The sequence below is a fragment of the Artemia sp. Qi Xiang Cuo genome, chromosome 5, assembly GCF_049724085.1.
Source record: "Artemia sp. Qi Xiang Cuo chromosome 5, ASM4972408v1, whole genome shotgun sequence".
NCBI classification, from domain to species: Eukaryota; Metazoa; Arthropoda; class Branchiopoda; order Anostraca; family Artemiidae; genus Artemia; species Artemia sp. Qi Xiang Cuo.
This window is the reverse complement of record NC_142798.1, coordinates 61,848,401-61,867,175: the sequence shown is the minus strand read 5'-3', so window position 1 is coordinate 61,867,175 and position 18,775 is coordinate 61,848,401. Positions and strand designations below refer to the sequence as shown.

General features: G+C 34.4%; 1 protein-coding gene across 17 annotated transcripts in view; it reads left to right on the top strand.

Moving 5' to 3' along the window:
• The window catches only part of LOC148952349 (uncharacterized), a 255,070-nt gene that overhangs the window by 142,561 nt on the left and 93,734 nt on the right, over positions 1–18,775 (top strand). For 12 of the 17 annotated variants that reach the window (XM_089089819.1, XM_089089815.1, XM_089089808.1 and 9 more), the window contains 4 exons: positions 247–321; positions 3,470–3,523; positions 10,870–10,965; positions 16,120–16,167. In XM_089089819.1, coding sequence (XP_088945945.1) covers positions 247–321; positions 3,470–3,523; positions 10,870–10,965; positions 16,120–16,167 — 273 coding nt within the window. The remainder of the gene's footprint in view (positions 1–246; positions 322–3,469; positions 3,524–10,869; positions 10,966–16,119; positions 16,168–18,775) is intronic. The other 5 variants (XM_089089821.1, XM_089089820.1, XM_089089817.1 and 2 more) reach the window with 1 other exon arrangement.

The window sequence follows — 18,775 nt, the reverse complement described above, 5'->3', positions numbered from 1 at the left end:
TAAATATGTCACACATATCTTCACCGCTAAAGTCCCCAGCTTAATATATAGGAGAGACAAATTGCTGTAAGTTTTTTGACACTGGCTGTTTATTTCGGCCTCGTTTTTTACATATCAATCTTCTATTTCTGTTCGCCTGTCATCATAAGCAGAAAAAACGTTGCTGAAGAATTAGGAAATCATCCATCTGTCATTGTGTTGCGTGACTGTTGTTTAAAAATTTGTGGACTTGGTTTTTCGTTTTAGGGTAGACCTGGTGAGAAAGGACAAAAAGGAGAGTCAGCAACTGCTGGGTATGATTTCTTCCATCATGCTTCCAAGGTAAGGTATCTCTTCCTTTGGTGATTAAGTAACTCTGAATTATTGCACTAATCATTTCGTTTTATTGTATTTGTTATAGGTCAAAGGATTAATATGCATATTGCTCACAATGCATGTGAAAGTGTGCTATAAATGCATCGGTTTAGATCTATAGCGTATTTTCGTAAGCCAATCATATTTTTTTGGACCGACAGATAACCCCAGCTGTGATAATAATAGTGTGACATATGTCATTTTGGTCAAAAATGATTTATATATGTCTTAGGGGTAAACCAAGCTCGAGGAATCGAATGGTGCAGTCAAAATTGTCCTATCTTGTGCCTTTACGAAGACAAAAAAAAGACTAAGCCTCTCTTTTTATCAGGTCTTGTTGCAATTCAGAATGACAGAAGATAATTATCTTGTGGAGCTATAACATGGGGACCTGGCATTTGTCTCCTTTTTTGTCAAGGAAAAGGAAACATACGCCATAAAATAAAATAATTTTGAATTTCTCCGGAATACTTGAATTTAACTTTTACCAGTGAAAAGAGAACAAAAATTTTGCTTTGAATATGTTCCCTTTATTAATAGAATATAATATTTTTTAATAGAATATTGTTTAATATTTTAATATTTTTTTAATAAAATATATTCCCTTTATCCCCATTAGCCTCATCCTTAAGAGCAATCAAAGCCAATAAACTTTTTTCTGTTTTTGGCTCTCCAGAAAAGTTACAAAAATGGGATATGTCGCACTTTAAATTATCACAGCCGACCCTGCCTTTTGAAAACCTGACTGGCTTTTAATCCTCCTGTTGAATGTTTTTAGCCAGTCAAGAGTAGGCCTACAAGAACTTAAATTCAACCTGATGTGTTTACCTTTGTGAAAATTTAAGCCACTAGTAAACAAATTTTTTTTTGAGTCGCAGGATCTTTTACAAGTAGACCCTTTCTGTCCTGTCTCTGTGGTGCGACCTTGCGTACAAAATTGAACATCCTCTCTTGCGAGACCTAGGTCTTATAAGGCCAAGCAACGTTTAACTGGGCGTGTCAAAATTATGATGCAGCTGTCCAAAATCAGAGGTCACTAAATCTGAAACCTTGATTTTATAGAAATGGTGCGTTTATGACCTGGAAATTCCTAGGACGTAAAATAGAGAAAAAAAAGTAGATGGAACCAAGTGTCAGGAACAAATTGAGTTGTATTTTCTTTAACTCATGGTCTGAAAGCACGAAAAATTAAAAAAAAAGTCCTGGCTAGGTTAAATGTCCTTTGACCCATTTTGAATAATGAAGGAAACACGGCTGCCCAAATTCGAAGGACATGAAATCCCAAACCTTTAAAATTTCAAAAATAGCTGGTAGGCTATATAAGAAAAAGAAATTACAAGACAATAGATAGAGGCTAGAATGTAAAGACCTGTGTATTTGTCGTAATTCTTGGTCTTAACAACGACTTGAAATCCCAAAAAAGGGGGCAATATGCATCGAATCAAGTGTCAGGAATATAACAACCTTGGGTTTTTCCTTAGCTAGTAGCCTAGCACTTTAAATAGTCCAAAACAGGCCAGGTTGGATTTAATGTCGTTTTGACCGCTATCGGGCTTGTTTACTAAACAGTCGATGAATTATACGCTTGAGATGCATATTGTCCAGCAAAAAGCCAGCGACCAAAATCTAAGGGGCTAGTTACAAACTAGCCTCCACCAGATGGAAATTTCAAAGCACCACCTGTTTTACCACACGTGGCTCACTTTCGCCGCACTGTGTTTTTTCGCACTACACATAGCTCACTTCACAGCACACGTGGTATGCTTCTGCCGCACTACGCCATTTGGCACCATACAGAGCACACTTCACGCATCACGTGCCAGACGTCGACAGTGCGTGGCACTCCCCACCTGATTTATACAATTTTGAAACTGAGCACTCCTTTCCAAAATGAAAAAACATAAGATCCAACCGAAGCACAAAGATAATAGACCGCATGATTATGGGAAGTGGTACTTGTTTCTGGAGCAAATGTTCTGTAATTGAAGATTTTGGTTTCAAGAGCGGAGATAATGCCTCTTTTGAAAGATTATATTTATTTCTTACCGTCAGGGGAGGGTAAAAGATAGTTAAAACGACGAAATTGAACTTAAAGTCTTTTGATTTTGGATATCCATGTCTTTCTCCCCTGCTTTTTTGAAGATTCAATATTTACCGTAATTATGCTTTATGAAATTCAATATATAGGACTCCAACTCTGTGATTTTTTTGCCACCACTACAGTGAGTGAAAATCTGAGTGAGTACTTCACATGCATTGACATCGAAGAGTTTTATTAGTTTTATTACGTATTTAAAACGTTTTCCAAGAAGCATCTCAGGAAATATATAAAGATTCTTTTTAATTACGTTTCTTCTCTTCTACTTGAATGATACGTTTTGTCGGGAATATAAATGTAATAAATATATTTCAAATGTAAAAAAAGAAAACACATTCAGTGCTTGATAATTATAAAGGATCATACAACGCCAATTGTTCTGCCAACAGCCGAGCTAGAATGGAGTTAACTGCACAGTCAATGAGTTGTAAAATAAGCTAAGTTGTTGGCTGTTTGCAATACCCTTTTTGTTTTGTATATGCTGTATTTCTTCGGTACAAATACTGGTTCACAATCACATGCTTGTTGTACGCCCAAGGCCGTATCCAGGGGGGTTTGGGGGACGGGGTTTAAGCCCCCTTTTCCCTCCCGAAATGTTAGTCCGACTGGTAAAAACGTAACAGAAATGCACATAGCACATTTTTGATACGTCTATTTATTTTTTATTTTTTGTAGACCCCCCCAAATATATATATATATATATATATATATATATATATATATATATATATATATATATATATAACCCGGACAAAAATCCTGGAAACGGCCCTGTGTAAATCATTAAGTTAGAAAATATAACTAGGTGTGTAACTATGTGTAAAAACAACTACATAAGGTACATCATAATTAAATGATAACTACTCGACTACACGATTGAATAATCATTTAATTGTAGTACTAGTGAAATTCTATGCAATTTCACACAATATTTTGTCAAGACAATTAAAACGATTTAACATGTAGCCAATGTTCAACCAAAGGACTATAAGAGTAAAGTTAAACAATTTCTTCCAGGGTCTCAAAAGTATGGGATTTAACTTGGATCCAGAATCAATAATTATGCTTAAGGTAATTTTTTTTTTTCTCTTTAGTAATTAGCATGTAAAAACAAATGTTATTAAAATTGAAAAAACGGTATTTAGCTGAAATAATTTATCACAGTTAACAAAACAGTGCCGATTTAGTAAAGAGAAGTGTTTCTCCCCCGCATTATTTCCCCCCCCCCCCTTGTCCAAGGGTTATAATATAACGTTAATAATATTCATGTATTAACCACATACATTAAGAGCTGAAAAGTGAGATAAAACATGAAGAAATAAGACAAGTGGAAAAGGATTTACACAGGAAACAATCAACAAAAAAACAAAATAAAACAAACAGATCAAACTATTTGGTAGTAAAGCACAATTGGGGCCTTAGTGGCGCAAAATCTTGATTTGCATCCCCCTCCCTAACTGTCTACCAAAAATTTTCAGGTCAAATTGTAGCAAAATTTTCCCTAATTAAAAAAATTTTCATTTACAATAATCTAACTTTCCTTACTTTATATGGGAAAAGATCTGGGAAAAATAAATTCAATATTCTTTACTTACTGCCAACTGCGTCCTCTAATTTATTTTAATAAAAATAAATTTCAAAAATTACGGAATGATTATAAATGTTAGATTAGTTATTTGAAATATTGCCCCCCTAAAATTTCCGTGCCCCGGGGTAAGTGCTCAACCCCTCCTCCTAAAACCGCCTCTGATTGAAGATCTTGAGGAGGAAACTTGGTAAAAAAACAATTCTTACTTCATAATGTGCAGACAAATTGTAGTTAACACATTTTGAAGTCGCTTCCACTATATTTCACACACACACCCTTTAATGTGTGAATATATAGCTCAAATTTGTATTCCCCTTTGTATTTTGCCGGCTCTAGGCGTTTAAATCCCCCCAGCAATTACCCCTCCCCCCTGAAAATACCCCCCGGAAAATACCCCCCCCCTCGCGTAAAATACCCCTCCACGGAAAATACCCCCTCGGAAAATACCTCTCGTGGAAAATACCCCTCCGGTACATACCCCCCGGAAAATACCCCTCCATAGAAATTAAGGCTTTCCAAATTTGAGAATTTAATTTGAGTTTAATTTTTTTTTATTTCCGTAGGGGGAAGGAATTTTGGTACTTGTGTATTATGCACCACTCACTCATGTTTACGGTGTGTAAAACTCGAGAACACACCAGTTTTTTCGTTACTTTATAAATAAATTTGGGATAGTGTTTTGCATATTAGTGGGGGGGGGGGGTAAAGTATAGCGGGTCTGCATGCAAAATGTGTTTGGTACAATTATTCTGCATATTAGATAGATAGATAGAGAAGTGTATTTTAAAGCCAAATATACGGCCATGAACATAGTAAAACAACATAAATGAAAGGCACAAATAACATAAACTTTGATCAGCGACCATCATAAAACACTTAAATGAAACATTACATTAACCTAATAATAGTACTTAATACTTGGAAAATCGGTCATTGAAAAAAAACACTCAACATTTGGAAAAAATACTTAAATGAAACATTACATTTACTTGATAATTTTTTTTTTCTTTTTTTTTATTTTTTTTTTTTTTTTAGTTAAAAAAAATTCCAGATACCTCGTATTTCTTCTGTAATTTTTTAGTGGCCATACCTAGAATGAATTATTTTCTGACTTCAAACTGTCCAAATACTTTACCCCCCCCCCCCCCTTATGTGCAATTATATAGCCCAAATTATATATATATCCCATCTATTCTGTCACTTGTCTTTGCCTTGTCTCGTGCTAAGATTAAAGAAATTAACGAAGAAACCGGTTTGTTCTCGAGTTTTGCACAGCATAAAGTTGAGTGAGTGGTGCATAATACAAAAGTATCAAAATTCCTTCCCCCTAAAGAAATAAAAAAATTAAACTCAAATAAAATTCTCAAATTTGGAAAGCCTTATTTTTCGCGGGAGGTATTTTCCACGGGGGGGGGGGTATTTTCCGGGGGGTTAATTTCCGGGGGGGGGGGGGTAAACGCCGGCCACCCATTTTGCCATACGTCAATTTCATACCCGTGAATTGAATCAACGCTGACAAAATCAGGAAACGGAAAATCCAACGAGAAACATACAATTTGGGCTGTATACTTGCGCATTAAAGGGGGTGGTGATAAGTATAGTGAAAGCAGCTTCAAAATGTGTTAACTATGATTTTTCTTCATATTATGAAGTAGAAATTCTTTAACCTGTTTCCTTCAATAGAGTCCATATTGGACATTAATACCTTCAATTTAGCTAGTTTTTGCAAGTGAATAACTTCAAAAAATTTTTCAAAGCTGTTTTTGTCTCTTTATTAACTGTTCTCAAAAAATTGTATGGAACAGAATTTTTTTCAGAAAAGTATTTCGAACGATTCCTTGCTGAAGTACATTTGTTACGTGTATTTTCATCTTTTCAGTGTTAAAATATATAAAGAGGAAATAGTTCTTCAGTGTTAAATGTTCCAAAAGTTAGGAATTGAAACTATTACATTGCTTAATATTTTGACGAAAAAGCGATGTTTACTTATTACCCACAAACATCACAACAAACATCATAAACAAGAAAAAAAATGATAATAATAAAACAAATGGATCAATTCGTGATCAGGTGACAAGTGCCAATGTGTTCTTTCGAACAGCCAGTTGTGTAGATCGGTCAGCTTCTCAATAATTCTTGGCAGATGAAATTGTTTCGCTATCTTTCTATTCCGTTGTCTAAGAAGAAGATTGAGGAGAAATGTAGAGTAATGGAAATAGGAAGATTGAATATCGGTGATTTTTTTTTCTTCTCAAATGTAGGGCTAAGGCCAAACAGGTAAAGAACAGAATTATCGAAAAAAGTTGAGTCAATCTTACCGAGAGCAATACGATTGTGTTACACCCTGCAATATATCCCCACAATATGTGTAAACCTTAGAACGCTGGTCGCAGAAAGTCAGGATAAGGCTCATTCGATCTCACAATCTGAGTTATTATGTCCTTTTTTAAGAATTAAATCCTTTAAACTCCTTAAGATAATAAATATGTCTGTTCTGAATCGCAACACACAGAGTACATATTTCACGTATAGTGTTTGATTTCCATCAAAATGGATTTATAATAAAGATTCCTGAGTCTACTGTAGATTACAAATCTAAGGCTAGTGTTGCAATATAGATACACAAAATCAAAACGTTGAGCACATACTTCAGAAATGGTGGACATCTGATTGATGGAAGTACTTTTAATCTCGACTAGTAGAGAGCACTATGTATAGTTCCCTCGCTCCACCTTTACTCATATAGACCTGTTGCACTGCTTTAGGCTTATTATATTAATCATGTATTGTATAGAGTGCTATCCTAAATTATTAAATTTATTCATTCAAAATTCGCTAAATCGAAAAAGTTTATATTTCAAAATATTTCTTTGAAACACCTTGTATTCATAAGTCAAAAATGGGGTTTGATTTCCAACAAAATCGGCATTTAGGAATTATGAATGGCCTAAAGCTGAGTCTTTGGGATCTGGGAAGGAATGAGACGTTTTCAAAATGCCCCGCGGTACATGGAAGGAGTCTGTTTTGAGTTTTAAAGGCCAAAGCTAGCTTATATAAGACGTCAAACCTAAAAGGAACAGAGCATAACCATGAATGAAGAATGGAAATTGAAACGAACATTGTACCATAAGAAATGAAGCCAAACCCTAAAAAACACATAGAAAAATGATTAACAAAAAAATTGAATTCTTAGAGCGTCGTTCTGGCTTTGCTGAAAACTAAATAGATTGCTAATATTGAAACTGTTATTCAGTCAATTGCGTGTTCTAAAAATGCGAAAGGAATGAATTTAAAAGGAAGAAAACATTGATAAAAATAAGGTCTTTTTGAAACATCAAAACTAAATGAGTGATAACAAATATTTTGCTTCTATAAATTTCACAAAAAACAATTGTGTTGTTGCCTCTCAAATCTCTAGAAAGGCTATAGAGTCAAACCTTGCTTTCGTCAATGTGCTTTTCATTCTAAGTGCATATGTTAATGTGTTGAAAAAATAACTGGCTAAATACAACTTTCAAACAAAAATCTATTTAGCTTTCAGTAAAGCACAAATGACGCTAACATTTCAGAGACTTGATGGGTGGCAACAGGTATCTTATGCATGATTATTACAAAAGGCGAAAGATGCTGCAATTTCCTTTAAAATGAGCCATTAAACAATTCTCTATGGCGTTCCGCTAGCTGTGGAACATCATATCCTTCTCCGTTCTCCGCTAGCTGCGGAGAAGGATAAAAAGATGTTTCCCATGCATAAAAAGTGATTTTCCTTGTTGTTTAAGCTGAGGGATTTTCCTTGGATTTTTGTTGCTATGGGCCGTCTTCGTCCTTTACTAGGTTGCAGCTACCACTGCAACCCTGATGATTTTGGATCGTTACAGGTTTGGCCTCATTTTCATTGGAATTTCTTCTAGCATTAAGTTTCATCTCGATTTAATTTTAATATACGACGAGCTCTGGCCCTAAAACAGTTTTGTTCTAATAAAACAATAAATATTTTGAAGGCTGTTAAGGATAAAAGATTTTCTTACATATTTTAAGCTTTGGTTTTGTACTTGTAGTAAGTGTTTTAATTTTGGTGTTTGTAGTCAATTAGACAACACTTGAGATGTTTTTTTTCTCGAAATCACTCAGCAGCAATCTAAGAAATTACTTACATCTTTGTTTATCTTCCTAAAAAAAGAAGATAGAAGCCATGAATGTTCTGAAAGGACAATTTTTCATTAAATTTTTGTTTAGCTAACTATATTCCACAATCATTCATAACCTGTAACCATCTGCTGGCACGCAGCAACTAATATTCTTACATTTACTTTACACTAGATAATTACAGAAAAAAAGAGAAAAATTAAATAATTCTCAAGATCAAGAGATAAACAAACAAATACAAAAATTGAAAACAAGAGTTAGAAAATAAACCTAAATAAAAACCAAATCAAAAATGGAAAAAAAAAATAATATGAATCTGATTAAATCTTTCGCTAACAATATTCACATCTGCAAACAAATAGTTTGTCTTTTAAAAAATAATTTTCAATTTACTTTTAAACTGAGGTGGGGGCTCGGCCCTAATGCTCGTGTGGTAATGGTAATACAGGCAACACGCTATGAATTTTTGTGTTCTTTGTGATTCCATTTTTTAAAGAATGTTAACGAGACATTTAACTGGACATTTTCTGAGTGAAGTAGAAACATAGAAAAAGCTATAATTTTTTTTTTTTTTTTAAGAATTTATATGCTTTAATAAAACGTTTAAATCGATAATGTTATATTGTAGCAACGCTGTTTTTGACTAAACTCCGGTAAAAAAAAGTTCAAACCTTATATAAGAGACATGCCTTAAACACTTATTTAGGATTATGAGGAAAATAATTGGAAAAAATAACCTCAAATGAAAAAATGTCTGAAAAGGTTTTCATCTCCGCTGCTACTGTTCTAGAGAAGCATCTTTGAAAAATTTCAATATCACCAAAGTCTCTGGAACGTTATTCCAGTGGGAAATCAAGTTGATTTACGATTTTCGTCAAGTAAACTTGAGATAAATCAGAGGGCATTCAGAAGAAGTAATTGAATTTTTCAGACGTCATAAACAATTAAGGATAGAGTTCGATTATAAAAAAAATCTAATAGACGTCTAAAATTGCTTTTTCTCAGACTTGAAACTCTTGAAAACTGAAAATCGAAATTTAGTCGCTTTATTCAGAAACTGAAACATATTTTCAAATAAAGGTAATAACAAGTGAATACAATCACCCTTACGAAACAATGTAAGCATCTACATATGTTGCTCAGCCTTAAATTAAGGTGGTTACATTTAACTATTTCTTATATAGAGGTAATTCATAATGTAAAAAAAAAAAAACCTTTGTTTGAAATAGTCCAAATAAGTTGGAATCAAATAAAATATTTTATTTGTGCAGGAAGACTAATCTCTGTGTCGTAACATCTCCATAAAGATTCAAGCACACTTCTTAAACATTTTGGCAGTTTTTCTTTCTTCATTGTGCTACTTCTCATGGGCGTAGGCAGCATCTTGTCTAGGGGGGGGGGCAGCCGATTCAGTGGTGGAAGGGGAACTGAAGTTATATCGACAGCTCACAAAACCTCACATCGCCAGCAAGTTCTATCTTACCTTTTGAAATCTTTATTCATTAAAAATCGCCAAAAATCAAAAGCATAAATCATCAAGCATAAATCATCAGCATCAAATCAACAAGCATCAACATCAACATCAAAATCAACAAGCATCAAAAGCATAAATCAAAAGCATAAAGCAAAAGCATAAATTAGCTTCAGCATTAATCTTCTTGGATTGCTATACTCTTATTATCCTCCCGCAATACTATAATATAATAAACCCGCTATCCTAATTCCAATTTCCAGAAAACATAAACACCATAAAAGTGATTAGACACAAATTGCATTACGGTTAGATAACAGCTTCTTCTTCTAACAATTCAATTGAAAAGTTGCACATTAGGCGATATTGAATATAAAAATTGATGTATCTATATATAGAACCAAAAATCAATATTGAATATCGAAACGTAAATATCGATATCGGAAACGATATTTGGAAATTTCTGTTTATTATCAGCTTTTTCAACCATCTACCAGTGAATATCCAACATAAAAATTCCAACATACAATAAGTTCTCGTTAATATCTAGTGTAAGTAATTTCTAGGGAGGGCAGCTGTCCCCTCTTCCCTTTGCCCTTGCTACTTCTTCCAGTAAGCTGCCGAATCTTAAGAGTCCTTTTGCTTGAAATTGTTGTGGAAGCGTCGACCTACTGAAAAATAACAAATATCGTCCACTTCTTTTTTGTTTTCTTTTTTAAAACAGTCTTGAAAACCTAGCACCTCCAAGAAGAGGGTAACTTGAACAAAATATTGCAATGGAAGACATTCCGTGGAAAAATAGCGTTCATTGCTAATTGTAAGGAGTGGTTTCATCCTCCACACCCGCCACTGTTCAATACGTTGTGCCCCTTTGTCTATATATTGAAAGTAACTACCAGTATCTCATACGCTGAACACAGCAGTGGTCGTCATTGGTGATTGTTACTTGTACATATCCTTGCCAAGTACATATTAAAGGGTAAAATCGTCTAACACCCCCCTTCCCGATTTCAAAATTTCTATGATTCTTCCTGCATTTTTCGTAGAATCAACCCATTTTTTGTGTCGCTTTCATTTTTTCGCCCTCTGTGCCGAGAAATAAGATCCTATATTCATAACTCGTCTCTGCCCCTGTTAAGTGCATTACATTTTTAAAGATAGGCTTCGTAGCCACTTTGAGCAGACATCTAAACATTACAATGTTTCTTGCAGGGTGAAAAAGGTGAGCCAGGTCCCCCTGGTCTGTCAGGACCAACAGGACCTAGCGGTCTGCCAGGTTTTGATGGAAGAGCTGGTGCCCCTGGAGAAGTAAGTTTGCTTTTCAAGTCATTATTCTGTTTGATTAAATAGCAAAAAACAAGTTCTTTCAGCTAAAAGTAAGGAGCAAGATTAAAACTTAAAACGAACAGAAATTATTACGTATATGAGGGGGGTCGTCCCCTCGTCAATACCTCGCTCTTTACGCTAAAGTTCGAATTTTGTCCCAATTTTTTAAGAATAACTCCTGAAGGTCAAAGCCCATTTATTTAGAATAAATAGCTCTTTAAAAAAAAACTAAAAAAAATATTTAGTGTAAAGAGTGAGGTACTAGCGAGGGGGCAACCCCCCTTATATACGTAATAATTTCTGTTCGTTTTAAGTTTTAATGTTGCTCCTTACATTCAATTGAAGTAACTTCGTTTTTTAAATAATGTGAAATCCAGCTCCCCCTCCGGGGAAAATTCTCTTCCCCTATGCAAAAATTCCTCCATAGAAAGATTCTCCAGCTTAATCTCCCCCTCACCAGAAAAATCCCCTCTGGAAACGTCTGTATACTTCCCAATAACCAATACTATACGTAAATTAAATGAAAAAAACTTTTTTTAAACTGAAAGAAAGGAGTGACATTAAAACTTAAAACGAACAGAAATTATTCCGTATATGAAAAGGGCTGTCCTCTCCTCAACGCCTCGCTCTTTACACTAAAGTTCTTGTTGTTTTAAACAGTTGAGTTGTGACAGAGTCAAATTTTAACGTAAGGAACAAGGCGTTGAGAAAAGGACAGCCCCTTTCATATACGGAATAATATCTGTTCGTTTTAAGTTTTAATGACGCTCCTTACTTTCAGTTAAAAAAACTTGTTTTTTATTTAATTCTTGATCGTTTTTTCAGTAATGCCAGTAAATCTGACTACACCTCCGCGAAAAAATTCCTCCATCCCACGGATATATTCTCTAGACAATTTAATCTTAGGGAAAATTTGCTCCGGACCATTACCCTTAATCTCTACGCGTAAAATTGGGTCGGCAAAGAGAAAGGAAGACAAAAGAAGAATATTATAAAGGAATTCTGGCAAATTCCAACAGTGTAAAATTTCCCCTGACAAATTTGCCCCCCTGGAAACTTCCCTCCCCATGGAAAATTAGCCCCATGGGGAAATCTCACCAGCAGAAAATTTCGCTCTTCCCCACCAGAAAAATGTATGCATACTTCCCAATAGCAAATACTATACGTAAGCAATGGGCAAATTTTGTAACTTAAAGACTTTTTCCTGGGGGCTGTGGGGCTTCATGATATCTCCAAAGGCGTAGTTATTCGGCCTTTCAACTATGCTGAACAAAATGGCTATTTTAAAATTTTGATTGGACAATTTTGAGAAAAAAGGGCGTGAAAGAGGGCCTAGCTGCCCTCCGATTTGTTTGGCCGCTTAAAAAGGGCACTAGGACTTTTAATTTCCGTTCGAATGAGCCCTTTCCCGATATTGTAGGGCTGCTGGATCAATCTGATCACTCCTGGGAAAAAACAACAAACAAATAAACACGCATCCGTGATCTTTCTTCTGACAAAAAACACTAAATTCCACATTTTTGCAGATAGGATCTTTAAAGCTCTACATCAGAGTTCTGTGATACGCTGAATCTGATGGTGTGATTTTCATTAGGATTCTGGGACTTTTAGGGGTCTTTCCCCCTTTTTTCGAAAATCAGCCAAATTTTCTCAGGCGCGTACCTTCGATGGGTAGGACTAAACTTTATTAAGATTATTCGACTTTTAGGGGGTGTTTCCCCCCTTATTTGAAGATCAGGTAAATTTTCTCAGGCTCGTAGGCCCTAACATTTGATGGGTATCACCAAGCTTAAAGAACCTTATATATTTGGAATAAGCATAATAAGCCGATTCTTTTGATATGTCTATTGATATGCAAAGTTTTTGAGTTACTAATTATTGACGAGATATCTGATAAGTGTTATACAGCGATAGCCAATTCGGCTTCAAGAAAGGAGTAGGCCGTGACCATGCTCACCATTTGATTGCTAATTATTTCTACATGCTCATGAAAATAATGAGGTATTATATCTTGCCGGGTTAGACGTATCTAGAGCTTTCGACACGGGTATATATCCACATATCTTATTGACTGCTTATAAGCGTGGAGTTAATATTTCTGTCATCAAATCAATACGTGATATGTATAAAACGCTAAATGCCAGAATTAAGGTCACCATCTTATCTGGTACGGTGGAACTCACTCTTCATTTCCAGTAAAAAAGGGTATTAGACAGGGTGCTGTTACTTCTCCCCCCCCCCCCTGTTTAATAATACTGTCATTGTGCCACAACAGAACGTTCTAACCACATGTATATTTAATGGTATTGATGTTTCGCTAGCTAATTATGCTGATGACATCCTTGATATTAATAGAACAGCCTTTGGAATTGAGGAAAATTTTGGAATTCTCGATATGGAGTATAAACGTATTGGTCTTAGATTTAATGAGAGTAAGACTGAGTTCCTTGTGTTCAATCACCGTTCAGATTGCCCAACAAATGTTCAGTTAGGTGAACATCTTATTAAACCACAAGATACACTGACGTATCTTGGTGTACCGATTGGGTCAAATCTTCGCGCCACGAGTCAACTGTTGAAAGATTTTTTTGCCAGAAAAGCTAGGAATGCGTATGGTTTACTAGTTGCGTTAAAGCTTAAATTTAACCGCCGTATCTTAGCTAGCGTTTATAATGCATTTGATGTTCCGCATCTACTTGCCCTTGCACCATTTTGGTCGCTTCTTACTGCTTCAGATATTAGGGATATACGGAAGTGTTTCTAGAAGTATGCGAAATATTTGCTAAGGCTGCCTCTCTGGACTAATAACAGCTCACTATGCTCGCGGTATGAAGTTGCAAGTCCAGTGTCCGCGGTACAGAAATGAAATAAGAGATATCGGAGGCAGATTATTGGTGAAAGCACCTCTGAAATTGTCTGTCGTTGATAATGTTTGTTGTTACTTATAATTCCCCTCATTTGTATTTTTTTTTCTTCTTTGTTTTGGTTCTGTTTGTATTTGTAAGAATTTATTTGTTTCTTTCCATTTTCTTTCTTTATACTCCATCAGTGTAGTATTTTATATTTATGATACATACATCATCATGGCAATAAATTTATACATACATACATACATACATATATATATATATATATATATATATATATATATATATATATATATATATATATATATATATATATATATATATATATAAAATTCCGTTTTGTAGAGTTTATTCTGGGTGTTATTCTCCAGCAGTGTTATTCTCGTACATAGCACTAATCCCTTTAATGTTTTTGTCTGTTATACCAAACAATGATAAGACCTTTGCTAAAGCTCTTGTATCAGCTGGATCAAACCCTTGCACATAATCTATAAAACTAAAGACTAAAGGCGTTTGATAACTCAGGCACTTCTCAATTACTAATCTAAGAGTGAAAATTTGGTCGACGCATTCTGTACCCTTTCTAAAACCGCACTGTTCTTCTCTTAAAGCTTTGTCTACATCATCTGTCTGTCTAAAAAGTGTCATATTAGGCTACTAAGTAATATGCTACCTACAGTGACCAGACTAATGCCTCCACAAGTACCACATTCACTCCTATTACCTTTCTTATACAGTGGTTTAATTAAGGTTTTCCTAAAATCGTTAGGTATTTCCCCTTATTTATGGGAATATCCATTTATTTGACAATTTAACTTGACAAAAAAAGTTTATTGTCTCTTCTAGTTTTAAACATTATTATAATTTGAATTAAGTAGTTTGAGCGTGTGAATTAAATCGCCTGGTGAGTTATCATTCCGAATCTCTCAGTATGAGCGTCTGATCTCGTTGTGCATATTCAAGTTTTCTGGAATTGCTTATGCCCATCGTAAAAACATCATTTACTAATAATAAAAAACAGTTGAATTTCGATATTGTTTTTTTTCGATATTGGTGTGTTTTAAATCTTGTTTTGACAGAGGTTAATTTTTATGTGTGTTTTCTGTATTAAAATATATACATGTATACATATATATATATATATATATATATATATATATATATATATATATATATATATATATATATATATATATATATATATATATATATATATATATATATATATATATATATATATGAATAATATAAAATGAAAATAAAGTCTTTTTCAGCTGTCTGATACTAAGAAAATATAGATTGCGTCTATGAAAAAAAGTTAATTACAATTTTAATTCATAATTTTGGTGCAAACCTTGACTCAAATTCAGTGATTAAAAATTTTCGGCTGAAGGACAAGCATTCTGTTTTGGAAGAGGCTAACTCGTGTGAAGGCTCGTGTGAAATATAAACAAAAAAATAATGAGGGATATATTAAATACTATTGCGGCTATTGTTGGAACAAAAGTAAAAAAGGGTTGCATTTTTTCCATTACTTATGGAAATATAATGGAATTAAGATTTTCTGTTTCAGAATTTTTATTGGTTCACTCATTCACTGATTCTGATGAAAACAAATTGTTCCTTCAGCTCAGGTGAAAATTGAAAGAGCTAGACAGACTGTTCTGGCGGCACTAGCTGCTATTTTTTTTTTTTTTTTTTTTTAGAAATTTGACACCTTGATTTCTTGAAATCAGCTTTTATTCTGTTCTTTTAAGATTACGTATAAAATATATACTTTGGAATGCGTCGAACAATCACACTGTCTTCTGTCTTAGCTTTGAATCTACTCTAACCAGCCAGGGTTAGATTTCAGACAAAAACAAAAGAGAAGAATTAAATATTTATGTTAATAAAAGTTTCTAAATTTGACTATTGGAGAATAACAGGGGTATGATCCATCAGAGGAATATAATAAAGAGTCCGGTTATACCTATAAAATTGAGGAAAAAAACCATTTCCACAGAGACAATCAAATATCATTATTTATCACAATTGACACAGAGATGATTCCAGTTTGAAAACTAAACTGATAATCGTTTTTGCCAGTGTAAATGCAAATTCAAAATCCCTCGAGTTTCAAAAATTGACAATTCTATTATAAACTTATAAAAACATATTAACAGTGTAGTTCTACTTAAAATTTTGATATTCCGTTATTTTTGTATTTTTGATATAAACCGTCATCGATACCGTATTCAATCCTTAATGGCTTGTAATCTTTTTCAAGGTTGGACCTCAAGGAGATGCTGGAATGCCAGGGATTCCTGGCTCAAAGGTGAGTGTTTTAAAGGTTGTGCACGTTTAGATAAAACTGACTTTATAAAATTCTCATAGTAATAATCAACCCCCATGCGTTGGGACAAAACACTGCTTAAACGGTTAAGACCCCTGTCCATAGAAATAAAAAAAAAACAAAGCCTCGCTCTTTACGCTAAAGTTTTTTATTTTTTTAAAAAATAAAGTTGTGAGGCAGAGTCAAACTTTAGCGTAAAGAGCGAGGCGTTGAGGAGGGGACAGCCCCTTTCATATACGAAATAATTTCTGTTCGTTTTAAGTTTTAATGTCGCTCCTTACTTTCAGTTAAAAAAACTTGTTTTATTTTTATTTAATTTCTGATCGTTTTTTAGTTAATGCAGCTTTTATTTGGGCTCACGGTCATTTAATAAGTAAACAAAATTTGCATAAAAATTTTACTTTTCTTTTGCTAAATGGATGTCTCTAAATTTGGTTATGACGTAATTTACCAATTAACTTACGTAACTAACTTCTATATTCGTATATTTTTCTTCTGGTAAAAAATACAAAGTTGCAGATTTTGCAGATATGAGCTTGAAACCTATGTTAAAGGGTTTTCTGATACGCTGAATCTGACGGTGCGATTTTCATTAAAATTCTTTCACTTGTAGGGGATGTTTCCCCCCTCTTTAAAAATCGGGTAAAGTTTCTCACGCTCGTAGCCTCTGATGAGTAATACTAAACTTAATACAATTTGTATATTTAGAATCAGCATTATAAACCCATTCTTTTGATACATTTATTGACATCAAAATTCCGTTTTTAAAAGTTTCAATTACTATTGAGCCGTATCGATTGTTTTTTTTATTGGTTTTTTAATTACGTATATGCCATTACGTATATAAGGGGGCTGTACCCGTAGTAAATAACATCCTCTTTAAGTTAAAAGTTAAAAAAAAATTAATTCACAAACCCCTGAATCACTAAGGCCGTTTAATTAGAATAGATAGCTCTTTTGAAAGCACTAAAAAAAAACTGTAGCGTAAAGAGCGAGGTATTGACTGGGGGAAGAACCCTCATATACGTTATAATTTCTGTTCGTTTTAAGTTCTAATGTTGCTTCTTACTTTCAGTTGAATAAACTTGTTTTTTTTTATTTAATTTCTGATCGTTTTTTAAATAATGCTTGGAAATCCGGCGCCCCCTTCATAGAAATGTCCCTTACCCCAAAGAAACATCCTACACGGAAAAATTATCCCGAGTAACCCCCTCCTCCAACCCCCCCCCCCTCCAGAAAAAAATCCTTCCTGAAAATGTCTGTATACTTCCCAATAACCAATAAATACTGCTGGCAAGTCCGGCGCCCCCTTCATGGCAATTTCCCTTCCCCCATGAAAACTTCCTTCATGGACAGATCCTCCAACATAACCCCAAAAACGTCCGTAAAACCCTCCAACATAAAACCCTCCCAAAAACGTCCGCATACTTTACGTATTAATTTACTCTTTGTCACTAAAAACAAAACCTTTGTATTCAATTTATTTTAAATACCATTTCATTTTGTAAATTTAGTTCACATTATTACAATATTTCAATTCGGCTATTTATACTAATAATATTAATTTAGTAAGAACGTTTATATCATCACTTCGATATCAATTTTCTCAACAGATCCCACATAACCCCCGACCCCCCCCCCCCCACTACCAGGAACAATCTTGCCAGGACACCACTACCAGGACCCATTTGTCCTAGAATATCGTGGGAAGGCTCATTGGAACGGAAATTAAAAGTTCTAGTGCCCTCTTTAAGTGACCAAAAAAATGGAGGGCAACTAGTCCCCCTCCCACGCTCATTGTTTTCCCAAAGTCACCTGATCAAAATTTTCAGATAGCCATTTTGTTTATCATGGTCGAAAATATTATAACTATGTCTTTAGAATGACTTAATCCCTTGAATCCCCCAGGAGGAGGGCTGAAAGTTATGAACTTTACCCAATGTTAAAATCTAGTATTGGTTATTGGTACCCGGCTCCATGGTAATCGAAACTCTAGAAAACTCTATTTTGATACAAATAGATGCATAAAAGAAATTAAATTTTAACGTTAATTTTAAATATATAAGCTTCATCAAATGCCGTCCTTCCAATAATACGTAACATGCCTGTGAACACTTTGCTGATGTTAGAAAAAAGGGGGAAAGGCCCTCTCAGAACAACATTACCCGTATGAAAATAATACCATCATATTCTGTGTATCAGAGAACCCTACTGTAGAGGTTTCAAGCTCCTATCTACAAAAATGTGGAATTTTGCATTTTTTGCCAGAAGAAAGATCACGGGTGCGTGTTTATTTTTTTTTTCCAGGGGTGATCGTATCGACCCAGTGGTCCTAGAATATCGTGGGAGGGCTCATTGGAATGGAAATTAAAAGTTCTAGTGCCCTTTTTAAGTGAAAAAAAATGGAGGGCAACTAGGCCCGCTCCCACGCTCATTTTTTTCACAAAGTCATCTGATAAAAATTTTGAGATAGCCATTTTGTTCAGAATTTACAAAAATAATATAAGTATGTCTTTAAGGATGACTTAATCCCCCGAAGGTCAAGGGAGGAGAGCGATAAGCTATGAAGCTTTCGCAATATTAGCATGTT